The 16,925-nt window shown below is 45.3% G+C and overlaps 1 protein-coding gene and 1 pseudogene across 2 annotated transcripts in view; both read right to left on the bottom strand.

The window, feature by feature from the left end:
* The window catches only part of wdr7 (WD repeat domain 7), a 366,561-nt gene extending 359,437 nt beyond the window's left edge, over positions 1-7,124 (bottom strand). The window contains exons 1-3 of the mRNA XM_083642120.1: positions 7,005-7,124; positions 3,705-3,877; positions 489-595 (exon numbers count right to left, since the gene is read on the bottom strand). Coding sequence (XP_083498246.1) covers positions 489-595; positions 3,705-3,863 — 266 coding nt within the window. The 5' untranslated portion in view covers positions 3,864-3,877; positions 7,005-7,124. The remainder of the gene's footprint in view (positions 1-488; positions 596-3,704; positions 3,878-7,004) is intronic.
* A 4,873-nt stretch (positions 7,125-11,997) lies between these two features.
* LOC310780650 (CCR4-NOT transcription complex subunit 4 pseudogene) lies at positions 11,998-14,396 on the bottom strand (annotated as a pseudogene). Its single transcript has one exon. The product of its transcript is annotated as a CCR4-NOT transcription complex subunit 4 pseudogene (transcript).
* Between the last annotated feature and the right edge of the window lie 2,529 nt (positions 14,397-16,925).

Raw genomic sequence — 16,925 nt, 5'->3', positions numbered from 1 at the left:
TTGGCGCTGTTAAATTTAGCTGTGAGAACGTTTCTATGCTTTGAATACAACTCTATAAGTTTGAGCTGAGTTGGAGCTGTCTGTCAGCTGTCTCGAGCTCGTCCGAGAGAAGTGTGTTGCTTGCTTGGCAACAAGCACGTATTCACGTGAACGCGCACGTCCGCAGCCTAAAGACCGGGCGCAGCTACGACCATGGTAAGTCAGGCTTGGTGCACTCGGTGTAAATTCAAATCACAATGTCGGGCGTAGCTAAGACCGGCGTAACAGTTAAGACCAACTTTTTTACGCCCCAGCTGGTGCACTCGGCTCCAGAAGATGATTTGTCATAAGAAAACCCATATCTCTACTGTACATGTACTGTATGCCTCAGTTGTCACTTTTGCTCGTTTTCTTGTGAAATACGTACGGGTTTCCAGACTTTCTGCCAGTTTCTGCCTCCTCTGATGAACAACTGAAAGTGAAATCTCCCTTATTCAAAAGGCACTAACCCGTTCTCTGATGCGCTGACGATGTACTGCTTGTCACTGCAAGCGCTGGCTTTAGACAGACAGGTGATGGAGGCTGTGTGACCAAACAACATGGCTCTAGGACAGATCTAAGGAGACAAGCAGAGGAGACAAGGAGAGGGACATAAAAGGAGGAGGGAAGAAGAAGAAGCATCAGTTAGGTCAAGATCAATTTTATTTATATATCACATTTCAAACAACTGAGGTGGTGTGCAGTAAACCACAACAAATACAAAACAAAACAGTCAAGAAAACAGTAAACAATCGAAATTCAAATCAAGATGTCAAGCTTAGAGTCAAAGGCCAGTGAGAATACTGTAGGTGTGTTTTCAGTTGCAAAGTGAAAATGTCTAGAGTCCGAGCACGGGCAGATCTAACATGAACAGGCAAGCTGGCGTCATGTCTCAGAAGCAGATCTGTCTGTCATGGCATACCCTAACCCTCCTCAGTACCTCCAGCTCAGGTGTCATGTCTCAGAGGCAGATCTGTCTGTCATGGCATACCCTAACCCTCCTCAGTACCTCCAGCTCAGGTGTCATGTCTCAGAGGTAGATCGGTCTGTCATGGCATACCCTAACCCTCCTCAGTACCTCCAGCTCAGGTGTCATGTCTCAGAGGTAGATCGGTCTGTCATGGCATACCCTAACCCTCCTCAGTACCTCCAGCTCAGGTGTCATGTCTCAGAGGTAGATCGGTCTGTCATGGCATACCCTAACCCTCCTCAGTACCTCCAGCTCAGGTGTCATGTCTCAGAGGTAGATCGGTCTGTCATGGCATACCCTAACCCTCCTCAGTACCTCCAGCTCAGGTGTCATGTCTCAGAGGCAGATCTGTCTGTCATGGCATACCCTAACCCTCCTCAGTACCTCCAGCTCAGGTGTCATGTCTCAGAGGTAGATCGGTCTGTCATGGCATACCCTAACCCTCCTCAGTACCTCCAGCTCAGGTGTCATGTCTCAGAGGTAGATCGGTCTGTCATGGCATACCTTAACCCTCCTCAGTACCTCCAGCTCAGGTGTCATGTCTCAGAGGTAGATCGGTCTGTCATGGCATACCCTAACCCTCCTCAGTACCTCCAGCTCAGGTGTCATGTCTCAGAGGTAGATCGGTCTGTCATGGCATACCCTAACCCTCCTCAGTACCTCCAGCTCAGGTGTCATGTCTCAGAGGTAGATCGGTCTGTCATGGCATACCCTAACCCTCCTCAGTACCTCCAGCTCAGGTGTCATGTCTCAGAGGTAGATCGGTCTGTCATGGCATACCCTAACCCTCCTCAGTACCTCCAGCTCAGGTGTCATGTCTCAGAGGTAGATCTGTCTGTCATGGCATACCCTAACCCTCCTCAGTACCTCCAGCTCAGGTGTCATGTCTCAGAGGTAGATCTGTCTGTCATGGCATACCCTAACCCTCCTCAGTACTAGGCTTGCCGTGGTATTAGGTGTTACCGGTGTTACACGGTGGTGAGGCATACACCGATTACATAACATGCCCACCGGTAACACCTTCAACTCCGCCCGCTCGTGACAGTTTCAGCATGCGCTCAGCTGCGCTGGTGTATATTACAAGCGCTCCCTCCTATCCTGGCTGTCTGAGTTCATCATATCTCTGGTTAGACATACCAGCAAGTAACATTAGTTGTACATGTTGTGAACACAATCCCTCCTCATACACATGTAGGTAAGACCCTTATCTAAGCCTGTGTGTATTCTCTTGCCACTGCCATCTCTGGAAATGTGGTTTTAACAGAGCTAAATCTCCGCTAGCATTGATGCTACTAGGTTAGCTAAACCTCCGCTAACCTTGATGGTAAATAGTTAGCATTGATGACTTAGCTGTGATAAAAGCACATGCTGATGCTACTCAGCTATCGTCATTGCCTGGCTTACTGCTGCTTGCTGGTCATGTTAATCCAATGGCCAGAAGAAATCCCCAGATTTGTGGCTAATGACGTTTAGGGCTGGGTATTGGTTCAAATTTCAAGAATCGATTCGATTCCGATTCACAAGGTTCCGAATCGATTAATCCCGATTCGATTCGATTCGATTAATTTCAATATCGATTTGGCTAGTGATACTAAAACATGTTTTTTGAGCTGTAACCTGAATTACATGATTGTCCAGTTATGTAACACAGGGATTCCCAACCTTTTTTGCGCCAAGGACCGGTAGATACATGGGAAAAAACGTTGTCCGGTTGTCAATTTTAATTTTAAATTTTTTTGTCCGGACCGGTTGTGAATTTTAATGGTTTTAGTTACACATATATTTACTCACCAGGTGGTGACAAAGGGTAAATAACAGCCTTTTCATCTGTCAATAAAGACACTTTCACAATTATGCACAGTGATTTGATTTCAGCCTATATAATTTCTAAAAGTAGATATTAATGATCAAACATAAATAAACGTCAACTTGAAACTATGTTTCAACTACCACACACAGCCTATAATATTATAGCCTATGTTTATTTTTTATTTTATTTAAAAAAAATCGATCTCTGGACATATGAATCGATATCAAAGGATTACAATAAAAATCGATTAAAAATCTTAGAATCGATTTTTTTAACCCAGCCCTAATGATGTTAGTTTCTTTTCTCCAGGAGGAGATCTGTCCCCAGTGTTTAACGTTATGTGAGGCTGACCGACTGGGGAAGAAACATGGGGTAGAAAGGCAAAGTAGCCTTTCTTTTCTTTTTTTTACGGTGTCACCGGTAACACCGGTGTTGTCACGTGTTTATTAACCGGTGGGAAAATGTACACACCGTGGCATCCCTACTCAGTACCTCCAGCTCAGGTGTCATGTCCCAGAGGCAGATCTGTCTGTCATGGCATACCTTAACCCTCCTCAGTACCTCCAGCTCAGGTGTCATGTCCCAGAAGCAGATCTGTCTGTCATGGCATACCTTAACCCTCCTCAGTACCTCCAGCGCAGGTGTCATGTCCCAGAAGCAGATCTGTCTGTCATGGCATACCCTAACCCTCCTCAGTACCTCCAGCTCAGGTGTCATGTCTCAGAGGTAGATATGTCTGTCATGGTATACCCTAACCCTCCTCAGTACCTCCAGCTCAGGTGTCATGTCCCAGAGGCAGATCTGTCTGTCATGGTATACCCTAACCCTCCTCAGTACCTCCAGCTCAGGTGTCATGTCTCAGAGGTAGATATGTCTGTCATGGCATACCCTAACCCTCCTCAGTACCTCCAGCTCAGGTGTCATGTCCCAGAGGCAGATCTGCCCGTCATGGCAGCCGCTGATGATGCTGCTGAAGTCATCCATCACTAGCACACTGCTGATGCAGTGGGTCGGTGCCGTGCGGCCCCACAGCACTATGGGTAAAACCAGGTTGTTCCCCGACATTATGTTAGGTCTGTCTGGAAGGAGAGAGAGACAGAGCGAGAGAGAAAGAGAGCGAGCGGGAGGGATGGAAAGACAAAGACAATGAAATACAATTCACTGAGATCAAGCATTGCTGTGAGGCTGAAACCTGAAACTCATTTAAAATCACATTAAATCTGATGGAATCTTCTGAAATCATCGCCTCCACCATAATAATCAACACTGTCAGTACCAAATAAGACTAAATTCACCAGCATTTGAAATAGCGATGTCAACAATTTATCGAAGATTTGCTTGAACAGGTGAAATTGACTCGATCTGCTATCAAAGAACATTTCATATTACATTCTAGCTGTTAGTAAATGCTGTATTGCCATAGTATGTTTCAATGAACCCTGTGCAATATAACTGTGTCAGGGCAGCCATCTTGGGGTCTGGAAAGAGAGGAAAAAGAAAAACAAGAACGGCAACTTTTGCTAAATAAAGCGGGCGAAGCGAAACAGAAAGGAGAAAATAATGCCACCTGCAAACACTGTGATTCTGTGTACACATACAGTACAACACAACGACAACCGCAATGCTCTACCACGTGAACGTTTTGATATGTTTCATAGGCTATGCAATGGCTATGCAATGCTGTGGGAATATTGCAATAGGTTGCTGGTGTGGAAATAAAGCGATTGAGCGAAAAACGCATTTGGCCTTGTTTGGTAAACTTGGCATTTTAATTACAATTTATTGACTCAGAAATGTGCTTAAATTTGACATCCCTAAGTAATTTGAACGGCGACTGTTCTCACCAAGGGCTGTCATGGTGAAGGAATTTCCCCTGTGGTGATTTAGGGTTGAAATGTTCCCAAACTGCCAAAGTTACCTTTGGTTTTGCCAGGACGCTTATCTAACTTCTTCACCACCATCCTCCAGGAACCATCCCAAAATACAATCCAAGTTAAATTAATTTGGGTTGTGCCGAATTTAAAATCTTTTTTAATTTTTCTACATTATAAATTAGTTAAAAATTATCAAAATCATTTAAAACATCATTCAAAGTTACTTTTAACATAAATGAAACATCATACAAATGATTAGATGATCAATCATCAACCTTTTTATGGGAGGCCCATCCGGGATATAGGAACAAAAACCAAATTGGGTTTTTCAAGAGGCAATGTGAGTGTCAAGTGACGGGGGCAGGCTCGTTTGAATGCCTGAATAAGCAGAACTCAAGGGGTTCCACCAGAGATTTCCACTCCATCCCTTTCCACTCCCTGCAGCTCTAACCCTAACCCTGCCATGCTGACCGCTCCTTGATATGAGAAAGGTCGCTGGTCTATGAACTGTATGTGGTCAAATAACAATCATCTCCCTGACTTGACTACCTGATTCCTCAGATCATCTGCCTGACTTGACTACCTGATTCCTCAGATCATCTGGCTGACTTGACTACCTGATTCCTCAAATCATCTGCATGACTTGACTACCTGATTCCTCAAATCATCTGGCTGACTTGACTACCTGATTCCTCAAATCATCTCCCTGACTTGACTACCTGATTCCTCAAATCATCTGCCTGACTTGACTACCTGATTCCTCAGATCATCTGCCTGACTTGACTACCTGATTCCTCAAATCATCTGCATGACTTGACTACCTGATTCCTCAGATCATCTGCCTGACTTGACTAACTGATTCCTCAGATCATCTGCCTGACTTGACTACCTGATTCCTCAAATCATCTGCATGACTTGACTACCTGATTCCTCAGATCATCTGCCTGACTTGACTACCTGATTCCTCAGATCATCTGCCTGACTTGACTGATTCCTCAGATCATCTGGCTGACTTGACTACCTGATTCCTCAAATCATCTGCCTGACTTGACTACCTGATTCCTCAAATCATCTGCCTGACTTGACTAACTGATTCCTCAGATCATCTGCCTGACTTGACTACCTGATTCCTCAGATCATCTGCCTGACTTGACTACCTGATTCCTCAGATCATCTGGCTGACTTGACTACCTGATTCCTCAGATCATCTGGCTGACTTGACTACCTGATTCCTCAGATCATCTGCCTGACTTGACTACCTGATTCCTCAGATCATCTGCCTGACTTGACTACCTGATTCCTCAGATCATCTGGCTGACTTGACTACCTGATTCCTCAGATCATCTGGCTGACTTGACTACCTGATTCCTCAGATCATCTGCCTGACTTGACTACCTGATTCCTCAGATCATCTGCCTGACTTGACTAACTGATTCCTCAGATCATCTGCCTGACTTGACTACCTGATTCCTCAGATCATCTGCCTGACTTGACTACCTGATTCCTCAAATCATCTGCCTGACTTGACTACCTGATTCGTCAAATTGGTAAAACACCTCAGCAGTAGTCATGCCGGTGCTGATTGCAGCCTGGTGGTTATACTGCTGTACGTGTGCTGCAGTTCCTCATCCACTAAGATTAATCTTATAATTTGTGTGTGTGTGTGTGTGTGTGTGTGTGTGTGTGTGTGTTATGACCTCTATCTATTTTGTGTTCGTGTGTGTGTGTGTGTGTGTGTGTGGGGGGGGGGGGGGGTCATGTGTTTGTTGCTCTGTTGTGCATGTTGAGGAGTGACTCATAAATAAAATATCTATCTATCTATATCTCTCTCTCTCACACACACACACACACACACACACAGGTGCTCGTGCAGAGCAGACACTGCGCAGTAACGTTAACGTTTTAATGAGAGAGGGACTGTTCTCCAGCTGCTACAGGGCTCTAGGACACCACAATACAGTGGGAGACACACTGAGCGCGTTGCTATCAGCTCGGCTAATTGCTATCAAGCTGTCACGAGCCACAAAGCAGCTGTGTAACAGCCCGTGACGTGACTGCAGCCAAACCGATCAGAAGCTAATGCTAGCTAGCGCGTTAGCTGGAGCGTCTATATTTACCACCACCAATGACAGCGACCAGAGGAATCAAAGCTAGCGAGCTTTTGTTTTCATGCAGTTTGATATGTGCTTGTTATCACATATTAACACAGAAGATGCGTTACAGTTTGCTGCGTTTTACCCTCGGGTTTTCTTCCTGATTAGCAGCACAGCTAACGCCAGCTAACATTAGCTGCAGAGAGATGACAGTGAATCCAGGACACGCGTAACGTTACCAGAAGCAGCAGCTAGTGGAGCATGTCCTCTCACGGCTGGTGTTCACACACAGACGGACCTCTCCTCTCCGTGGGGGGTCACGTTAAAGCTGATCCTTTGAGGCTTGTTTTGATGTTTTTATCCAGATGACAGTTGCCTGGTAAACACCGACAGCCGAGCCGAGCCGCTCCGGTCAGCTGATCACAAGACACACCTCCCCTGTTTTTTTGTGTCAAGCTAGCCAGCATCTAACGGCCCGCATCAACCACATCATTTCCTGTTCTAACCTTTCAAAATGAAATATATTTTGCGTTTCTTATAAAATAGCAAAGAAAAAATAAAGAATGTATAAGGGACATGCAACACACAAATGACATATAGCGTTAACACTATCCCCAGTCCCCACCCTGGATGGTGATTCGTTATCGCCTGGTTGGTTGGTGGTTGTGGGTGGGTGTTAGCCCGAATCTATCTATCATCATCAGTCATCAGTATTGGCAGCTGGGGCTCTGTGTCGCTGTCTGTCCCACTGATGACATCATCAGTGATGTCATAAATTCCACTGATGACATCATCAGTGATACCAATACAATACCAATTGGTATATTATTAAAGGGGAGAAATAATCGACCGAAATAACATTTCCGAACTTGTTTTGAGGAGTTTAATATAGGCTATATATTATATATATATATATATAAAAGCAATATCCCAAAAGCAATATCCCACTTGCTTGTCGTGCTGTTGTTGTCTAATGTGTGCTGTTGTTGGCTAATATCGTTACGTCTGTGATCGAAGATAATCACAGCCGTGATAATAATAGCCAACAACAGCACTCCCTCTCGTGTGATATTGCTTATATATATATATATATATATATATATATATATGCTAATATCGTCACGGCTGTCATCATCTTCGATCACAGCCGTAACGATATTAGCCAACAACAGCACACATTTGACAACAACAGCACGAACAGTTTTACAGCATAAAAAAAAGCTATTCATCAAGTAATAATAGCATTTTTGTCAAGTAATTTGCGACAAATGATGATTTCTGTCTATTATTCGCCTCCGCCAACAAAAACAGTTCCCCCAGGATTGCACTAGTAGTGTTAGTTACCAAGCAAGCAGAAGCAGTAATATTTCCAACCAGTGAGAGGCAGCAATGTGCCACAAGGCATCTAGTCTGCCGCAAAGCTATTAGAAGTAGCAGAAGAAGAAGCTCGCCCGATAGCTCGCTAACAGATTAGCACTAGTATTTTAGCAAACTATCAGAAACAGCGTTATCTTTATGAGGTTTTAATAATGTTACTTAACACGTTCACTGCCAATGACGTGTTAATACGTCAAAAAAAATCCAACGGTTGACTGCCAATGACGTGTTAATACGTCAAAAAAATGATTTTTTTTTTTTTGACAGTGGGATGTGCATCTAACCCTTTTACATCTCTTATATAAATATTGGAGCCACCGAACGTGTACAACCCATTCCACCGACCCACTAAGTGGCGACAGTGCTCTCCCAGACTAGAAAAAGCAGAGCCAAAACTGCAGGGGAACGCGCGATGAAACCATTCTCATACTGTAGAATGGATTGGCGAAAACGCTTTCGCTGTCGCGCTGATTGCTGGCGGTGAGGGATTGCAAATTTGCATAATAGATTACGGGTGGAACACACTTTGAAACACGCAGCATAAATAAGACCAGAATCGCAAAAGCTTCATCAAAGCTCTCAACCGAAACTCAAAGAAACGAGCGAGCCCATCCAGACTTGCCCAGCGGCCGCCAGCAGACAGGCACAGCAGCAAAGCAGTGAGCCTGGTGACGCGAGGTTACAGCAGCAACAGAAACGAGCTTGTGACACGCCCGCTGCAGCCAAGAAGAACACACACGGAGGGAGGAGTTTGAAGGAGAGGGGTGTTTCCTGCTGTTATGGAGGAAATCACTGTTCAAAACTATTGTTTAGATGTCTGACGTCTTACTGATGCCAAAAATGAATGGTTAAAGTGACTGTTCTATCGAATTTCACAAAAAGCCATTTATCTCAGAATAAATTTTCAGACGCTGAAACCATGCTGTATTCAAGTGCTAATGCCTACATAACTACTAACTCTACAAACTAACTCTTTTAGACAGAGAAAGCACACATTCTATTAGTTCTTTTTAGATATTTTGTGTTCACAAAGTCTTAGCAGAAAATAATCCTCAGGTCTTGAAAGATGAGCCAGAATCCTCAAAAAACCCCTCTGGCAGAAGCTACCTACAGTAAAAAAAAAAAACAGCTGGCAGTGAATGTGTTAAGACACACGTAACTCTATAGAGCCCCATTGTAAGGCCAGTTTATAAAAAAGAACGCATATTTTGAAAACGGTTTTACTTTGTCGAGTAAATCAGCAGCTAACAGACTGTGAAGCGGAGTGATATACACACAGTGAAGTGCCAGTAGTCTGGGCACGCGCCACTTTTGGCCTTGGGGGCGTAAACCAAGGAAACAGGAACAGTACTGGAAAGCAAGGGAGCGGGAACGTGGGTGCTGAGGGTGCTGCACAACCCCCTGGTGGCAAGAGATGGGATTTTTGAAATTGTTGGATTTGGCTGTCTTGTGTTTATACCACCAACAAAATGCATTAAAAAACAGTTTGTGCTTCCCAGCTCTAATCTTATTTCATAAACTAACGTCTGGGTTAGCATATATTAATGTCCCAGTCCAGGTTTTCTCTAAGGGGCACATGAGGCGAAGACAAGCCCCCACTTTCATCTCCCAGTTAATGAGAAAAGGCCAGATAACCACTCTAGGCTTCAGCAGAGATATGGAGGCCTGGGGCCTAGTGTAATCTCCTAACATTAAGCTTCACGCTTCACCACCCAGGGATCCATCCTGGACCACTTTACTAAGTCAATATGTATTTAAACAACATGTACAAGACATGTATTTGCTCGTCTATAGCAGATGTACTATGGGGAGCTCCCCCCTGTAAAGAGGTCCATGTGTTCTTCCCCATTCGTAGCGCCCAGGTTCACGTTCAGCTGCGCTTCTGTGTTTTCAGGCTTCAACAGAGATGTATTACTGGTGCAGGAGTGCGGTTAATTGTTTGGAACAATCACACAGAAGTGTAACAAATTGGAACAGTCCATCTACTGTCTGCTAATATAACATCTAGAGGAGAAGAGAGGAAGAAAATGGATACATAAAATTAAATAAATGACCACCTTAGTCACTCTGCTCGCTACAGTAGGTCATCAGTCCTGTCTGTAGTATAGCCAAGCTTTGTAATGGATGTTAAACATCATGGCCACTATTAAATGCTCCATGCTGGATTTAAATAAATAAACCACTCTGATTAATCAAGCTTGGCTACATGCACAAAGACCAATAAGCATTTTTTTTTGATCTTGCTTGATTATTTTCCCATATTTTGAGTGTGCAGCATGGATTTATTAAGATAATACCCGTTTCCCTATTCCATTATTTCAGTCTTATCCCTGTGATTGTGCTTATGTGTTTTTAAAGAGGAGCCCTTTTGGAACTTGGTATAGAATTCAAAAAATAAACACAAGCATTCCTTAGATTCATAAATGCCAAAAATATAGTTATATCATAATTTTATGAAACAAGACGAGCTGAAAGAAAGACTTCTTGTGTTTCCCATTTCAAGGACTTCTGATGATGCAGCTTTCACGATGGCAGCACATCTTCTCATTGCACTTTCTCCTCCGGGTTCACAGGAGCATGTGACATTATCGTTTTCTTCTGACTCACTTCGTTCTATCCTGACTCCTCCCCCTCCCAGACCGCTCCATTTCCAATCTTCACTCCCAGTAATGCACCTCTCTAATTGCATTAGGCGCAACAAAAAAAGAGGAAATGTATGTTCCAGAGGGAAAGTCATTTCTCCGCATCTGCAAGTGATCAAATTTTAATTGTTATGCAGAGAGGCCATTTATGATTGGATGTATAAAGTAGAGAGCGGGAGCAGGAGGACATGACCACCTCATTATTAAACTGGCTGTCACATTAACCACTATGTATACTGTTATACTCCTGGCTGCGACAGGGTCTGTAAGCTGTAACATTTATGATGTGGTGTGTCTCTTTAACAGCTAACATCCATACCTACACATGTCATGATTTAAGCCACCATTGATGTCCCTGTCCAATAGCATAAGCGAGGGTGTATAATATCTCTAATGGGGGTGAGTCAACAACAGATTCTATTTACAATTGGAGTAAATGTAAGAAAGAAAGATCAGAAACTGGAGCAATAATTCATAAATACCCATGATTGAATCAGAGGTAGGCTACACTCACCTGTAGTTGTGAGTCAGCTCCGCTCTGGACCGCATGGGCACCTCCCGGTAACAACCAGAAGTACCCAAGCGTTGCATCAGCGATGTACAGAGGTGTGTGTGTGTGGGGGGGGGAGGCAGTTAGTGAGGCACCTGGGGGGCTAAACACCGCTCAAACGGAAAAACAGGCATGGCCATATTCACCTCAATATATCTGAATGATGATTGGTTCTATGGGTACCCACAAGTGTTGCAGACTGTGGAGTGGGGTAGGCGCGGCTGAATGATGTGCTCTTTAAAGGCGGAATTCATTTACCAGCAACACATTTTTGTTCTGAGCTTTTTATATTAGTTTCTGCAGATTATTTTAGACTAAATCCGACATATGCAATACAGTAATTCATTTGAGATTTGTGAGTATAATTTGTTTTTCTGCAAGCGCTTCCCCGTTTTCATCGCGGCCAGCAGATCAAAGCACTTTCTCCGATCAGAAAACTGCCAATTGGTGAGTGGAATTTTCCACGATGTGGAAAAAAATATGCCACACAATTATAATGATTATTTAAAAACTAATGCGTTTATTTCAGATCACAACTTTTACAAGCAAAAACATAAAAAAAGCGATTATGCAAGAATCAGCTTGACCCTGCGATGGGCGTGACTTTTTGTATAACCGCGGTAATGCGATAATCGTGGCAGCCCTAGCAAGTTCTGCACATACTCAGATGTAGGTATTTGGGGTATAGGATGAGTGGGTATAAGATGGTAGTGGGAATGTATGGAGTCTCTGCTGTAGTCTGTGTTCAGTGGCGGCACTCTGTAGCAGCTCTGTGGCAGGCTGGCCTGGAGGTCTGAAGGCTGAAGCCTGGGGGAGGAGAGAGGAACTGGCTGGCTGTGGGGGGAGGCAGGTAGGGAGCCCTGCCGCCAGCGGCTCTGTGGTGGAGGGGGAGGTGGCCGTCGAGGAAGCCGCTGTGGAAAGGCTGGTGAGTGGGCACCGTGGAGCTGGCTGGGCTGCCAATCTCTGTGAGCGCCTGCAGAGACTTGATGCAGTGTGGCCGCTTGTCATCCTGGAGACAGTCTAAACTGCTGGCCGCTGAGGCAGGCATGCATGTGATAGCAGGGTCCATCCAACTGGTCGCGTTGTCCCAGCTGAGACTGTGTGAGATGCCTGCTAGCCCTACCGGTCCACTGATGTGGTTAACATTATTGGAGGATGAGGAGGATGAAGAGGAGTTTGGGAGGCACCTGAAGTTGATATTAATATTGGAGGGGAGAACTCTCAGACCATCCTGCCACTCTTTCACTTTTAAGCCATCTATGGAGCCACTGTTCTCTGAGATGGGGATCCCTCCCAGTCCCGTGTTGTGCTGAGGGGGCAGATCCAGGTGTGAGGCAGCACTGGTTGAGTGGTTCAAGTGTGTGAGGTTCTTGCGTGTGGGGACACTCATCCAGGTGTGTCTGGTCACTTGCTGCTGCTGACTGGCCTGGCTGTTGTGACTGCCGTGGAGGCAGGAGCTGTAGATGGCTCTGTGGTGTGGCTGGGGGAGGTGAGGAGGGCCGCTGGGGAAATGGTGAGAGGCGCCAGGGTTTGGGCTGGGGGGCAGCAGGTTTGGGTCGTGGTGGGACCCGTGAGAGAGGAACCCTGGGGTCAAGGGGGTCTGATCCTGCACCGAGAGCTCCTTGTCTATCAGGTCGGGCCAAGGCGTTAAGGGAGACGTTGCATGGGTCAAAGCCCAAATCATCATCCTCCTGTTTGGTGGATGAGCCAAAACCAAAGGCTGCCTTTGTGGAGGAAGACACTGGTATTGTGTCTGATGTGAAGAAGCTCTGTGATTCAGGCGTCATGGGCCAGTCAGAGGCACCACGGGGGGAGCTGAGGAAGGGGGCCAGCCGGCCAGCAGGGAGATGGTTTGGATGTCGGAAATGGCTGTTGTCTGAAAAGACTGACTGGGACTCTGCTGCCACGCCCATAAAGGGTGAATGGTCTGTGAGGGCTGCCACAAGCATGGACACCACCAGGCTGGGTTTGGTTAAGCCCGGGGGGGCGCAGGGGGAGTCACTTTTGGGTATATGTTGTAAAGTCTCTCCATTTACCAGACTGATCGATTCTGGAGGCTTGTCACTGCGACTGTTGTCACAGTTAGAGATGAAGGGGGACAGGGCAGTACCCTGGCCAGGAGCCAGCTCTGCATCTAGCCCATCTGAAGTCATAACTTCTTGATAGCAGTCTAGCAGTGGAGGGGACTTGCAGTCTTCTGAGAGCCCATTGGCTAGTTTGCTATGCCCCGCAAGTGCCCGCCACCTGTGTTTAGCATTTCCGTTGTTGATCCTCTGTGTTGAGTCACTCTTTGACTTTTCTGCTGCACATGCTGGAGGTTGTACACAGCTAGGGTTCATTTCATAGAGAAATTTGTGCGCACACCTTCTGTGTTTCCCTGCCTGTATATCCTCTTTAGTAAAGCTAGCCGCTTTGTCCCCCTCAGCATGTAGAAACATACAATCTGCTTTGGGACACAGCATACCTTTGAGGAAGTAACTGCAGTGTTTAGTTGTGCCTAAATAAACCTTGAGTGTTCTACCATCAACAACCACATTATTCATACACTGTATTGCTGTGAGAGCATCTTCAGAGCGGATGTAAGTGACATATGCGCTGGGATTTGGCCCATGTGAACCTGCATAAGATGTGCTGTTGTTGATGATCACTTTATGGATTTTCCCAAATTTCCCAAAGTGCCTTTTTAGGATCTCGGGGTCGGCAAGCCATGGTGACATACCCAAAACAAACACCAGGTTTCTCTGGACCACTCTGAGACCTGCTAGATGCTTTCGGTTTTCCGTCACCTTCTGCTTCTTCTCTTTCTGCTTCTTCTTCTTCTCATTTGTCATCCTTTGGGTCATCTCCTGTGACATGGGCTTGTACACAGCAGGCTCCTCTGGGTAGCGCTTTCTGCAGGCAGGGCAGAGGCCGTTCTCCACTGTGCAGATCTGGTGCCAGCAGAAGCCACATATCTGGTAGCCGCAGGTGCAGGGGAAGAAGTTGCTGTCATCAATATCCAGCGGCTCCATGCACAGGGGGCACTTCATGGGGTCGTCCTTAATCTCAGGGCTGTGGGACATCCTATGACACGGCATGGGTGTTTGTTGTAGCTGCTCTTTTCTTTGTTCTTCTTCCTCTAATGGCTTTCCGGCAGACAGGGTGCCTTGCAACACATTGCCTCTCACATGTGGGTAATCTTCTTCTTCGAATCTCTTCTCCTTCTGATGGCAGATGACAGAACCTGTCTGTATTTAGCTAAGGTGCCAATGACATCACCGATGACATCACAATTGCTCGAGTGACATCACTGATGACATCATCACCACTAGCATAAGTGACCATCTGTGATTTATGACATCACTGAATTATGTCACAATGTCTGACATCATCAGTGATGTCATAGATCCTTTTCTACTTACACACGGAGGCATTGTGACTGACATCAGTGATTTATCCTCACTGATGACATCATCACTGATAACATCACAATTGCTTGTGACATGATTGATGACATCACTGATGACATCACAATTGCTTGAGTGACATCACTGGTGACATCACAATTGCTCAACATCATCAGTGGTAACATACATGCTGCCTTGCATAAAGCGAATTCATGCTTGTTTTCTCTATCTTCTGTTATTGATGTACCCTGCATTATAATTATGATTACACACTATGGCTATTAAAATGAAAATCTTGAATCTTATCAATCGTGAAATCTTGAATTTAACCATATCAATTATGTATTTCTGTTTCTGTGTGTATTTCGAGGCTATGTGCTTGATTTCCCACTTTTGATATTATATATACACATTTGATAGCCAAATAAAGCAGCAGAGATCTGAGGCAGACTAGAGCTGAAACAAAAAGGTAGACATAAAACAAGACACAGTCTAATAAAGGCGTGGCAACTGTCAGACAGCTTGATGTCACATGGGTTCCAGTCATGGAATGTCGGCCATCTTGGGTCCCGCATTCAAAACACAACTTTTTAGTCCCTGTTAACGTCTATCTGGAGGACCAGGGACGTGAGGGGTGGTGGGAGGCAGGAGGCAGAGGGTGTTCAAGCATCTACCCCTTTCCTCCTTGATGTCCAAGTGCCCTTTTTGTCCGCGGCTGATATTACTGTCTTTCAGAGGCTGTTAGTGGACTAATTTCTTAAGCTAGAGTGAAGATATGCCACTGTCTCTGACTTGTCTTATCACTCTACTGCCTTATTGCTTGTTGTGTCTCTTGTTGTTTTTGCACTCATATGCCCTGTTATATTTGTACTATGTTGTAAACGGAGTCCACAGCACAAGAATTTCACACGTGATACTTGTACCACGGAGTGACAATAAAAATCTTGAATCTTGAATCTTGAATCTTGAAGCCGAGTGTCGGCCATCTTGCTGTGCTGTTATAACCATTTTGTAGCTTGTGGTTTACTCATTATAGAAATGAGGCCAACCCAACAAGTGGTGTTACTATAGTCCTGCCCACAAGGTGGAAGAAGTCTATTATTAACTCATTGAGTGCCAAGGACGAGTATGTTCGTCAATTCGTTTAGTAACGTAGAGTGCCAAGGACGAGTATGTTCGTCAATTGCGTTTTTTGACGGTGGGACGTGGATCAAAGCCAGATCCATCTCCTGTGAAAGTATGGTGGATGTTGAATGTGTAAAAGCTATTTTAGGGACCCATTAGGTGGCGACAGTGCTCTCCAGATTAGAGAAAGGCGAGGAAAAAAGAGAGAAGAAGTCATGGGGAAACGGAAATCGCATCGATATGCATGAAGCATAACGTTAGCTGTGCCTGTGAACAGCAGTCAATCTGCTGCCACAATTGAGCCCCTCCGTCTCCGCTGCGATAGCCCCTCCATATGATTTAGTTGCCGACACCAGCGTCTTTCTGAAAAGTTACATTATTCTCAGCTGGGAGCCGGCGACAGGCTGTGAAAAAGCGGGGTGCAGCGCACTTTTCAGTGCAGAGCAAACGCAGAGCAAACGCAGCAGAGCCCCAGAGACACTCCCACGGAGGAGGAGGAGGGGGGTGGGGCACGCAGGGCACTACAGCATACAACCATTGACAGTAAACACAGACCCAGACAGCAGGCTCGATGCACAGAGACAGGCAAACAAGCTAGAATATCTGATGCCCACCAGCAGTAAATCAAGACCAGCAAGAAGGTGTAGGGTCTGCGCACGCAGGGGCCAGCGCTGCTGGTTGCAGCTAAAAAATATTATTTGGCCAAACAAAATTCCTTTGTTTTCACTGTTTTATTGAAGGAAATTATTTTTGAGGTGTCATTACATCAGAAAATATTAGCTTCAGAGTCAATGATGTGCTTGAAATGCTTCATTTCACAAAAGGCTGAATATCTCAGATTCTAAATTGAAACGTGTGTTTTTGCTGAAATCAACCTATCTTCTCCGGCTGATAACTAAAGAACGGAAAATGATATCAATACACTTTTTTTTGCAGATGATAGAAGAGAGTCTCATCGTTCTTTGTGCGTGTTCGGTGTTTACATAGTAATATCACACAATATTCTGTGGGCCTCGAGAAATCACTGAAAACGCTCTGAAACTCTGGCACTGGGAGCGTCCGTTCTCCAAAAGTGGCTGG

This window comes from Poromitra crassiceps, assembly GCF_964638095.1.
Source record: "Poromitra crassiceps genome assembly, chromosome: 8".
Taxonomy (NCBI): domain Eukaryota; kingdom Metazoa; phylum Chordata; class Actinopteri; order Beryciformes; family Melamphaidae; genus Poromitra; species Poromitra crassiceps.
Note: the sequence above shows the minus strand (reverse complement) of the source record. Positions and strands in the feature narration are given on the sequence as shown.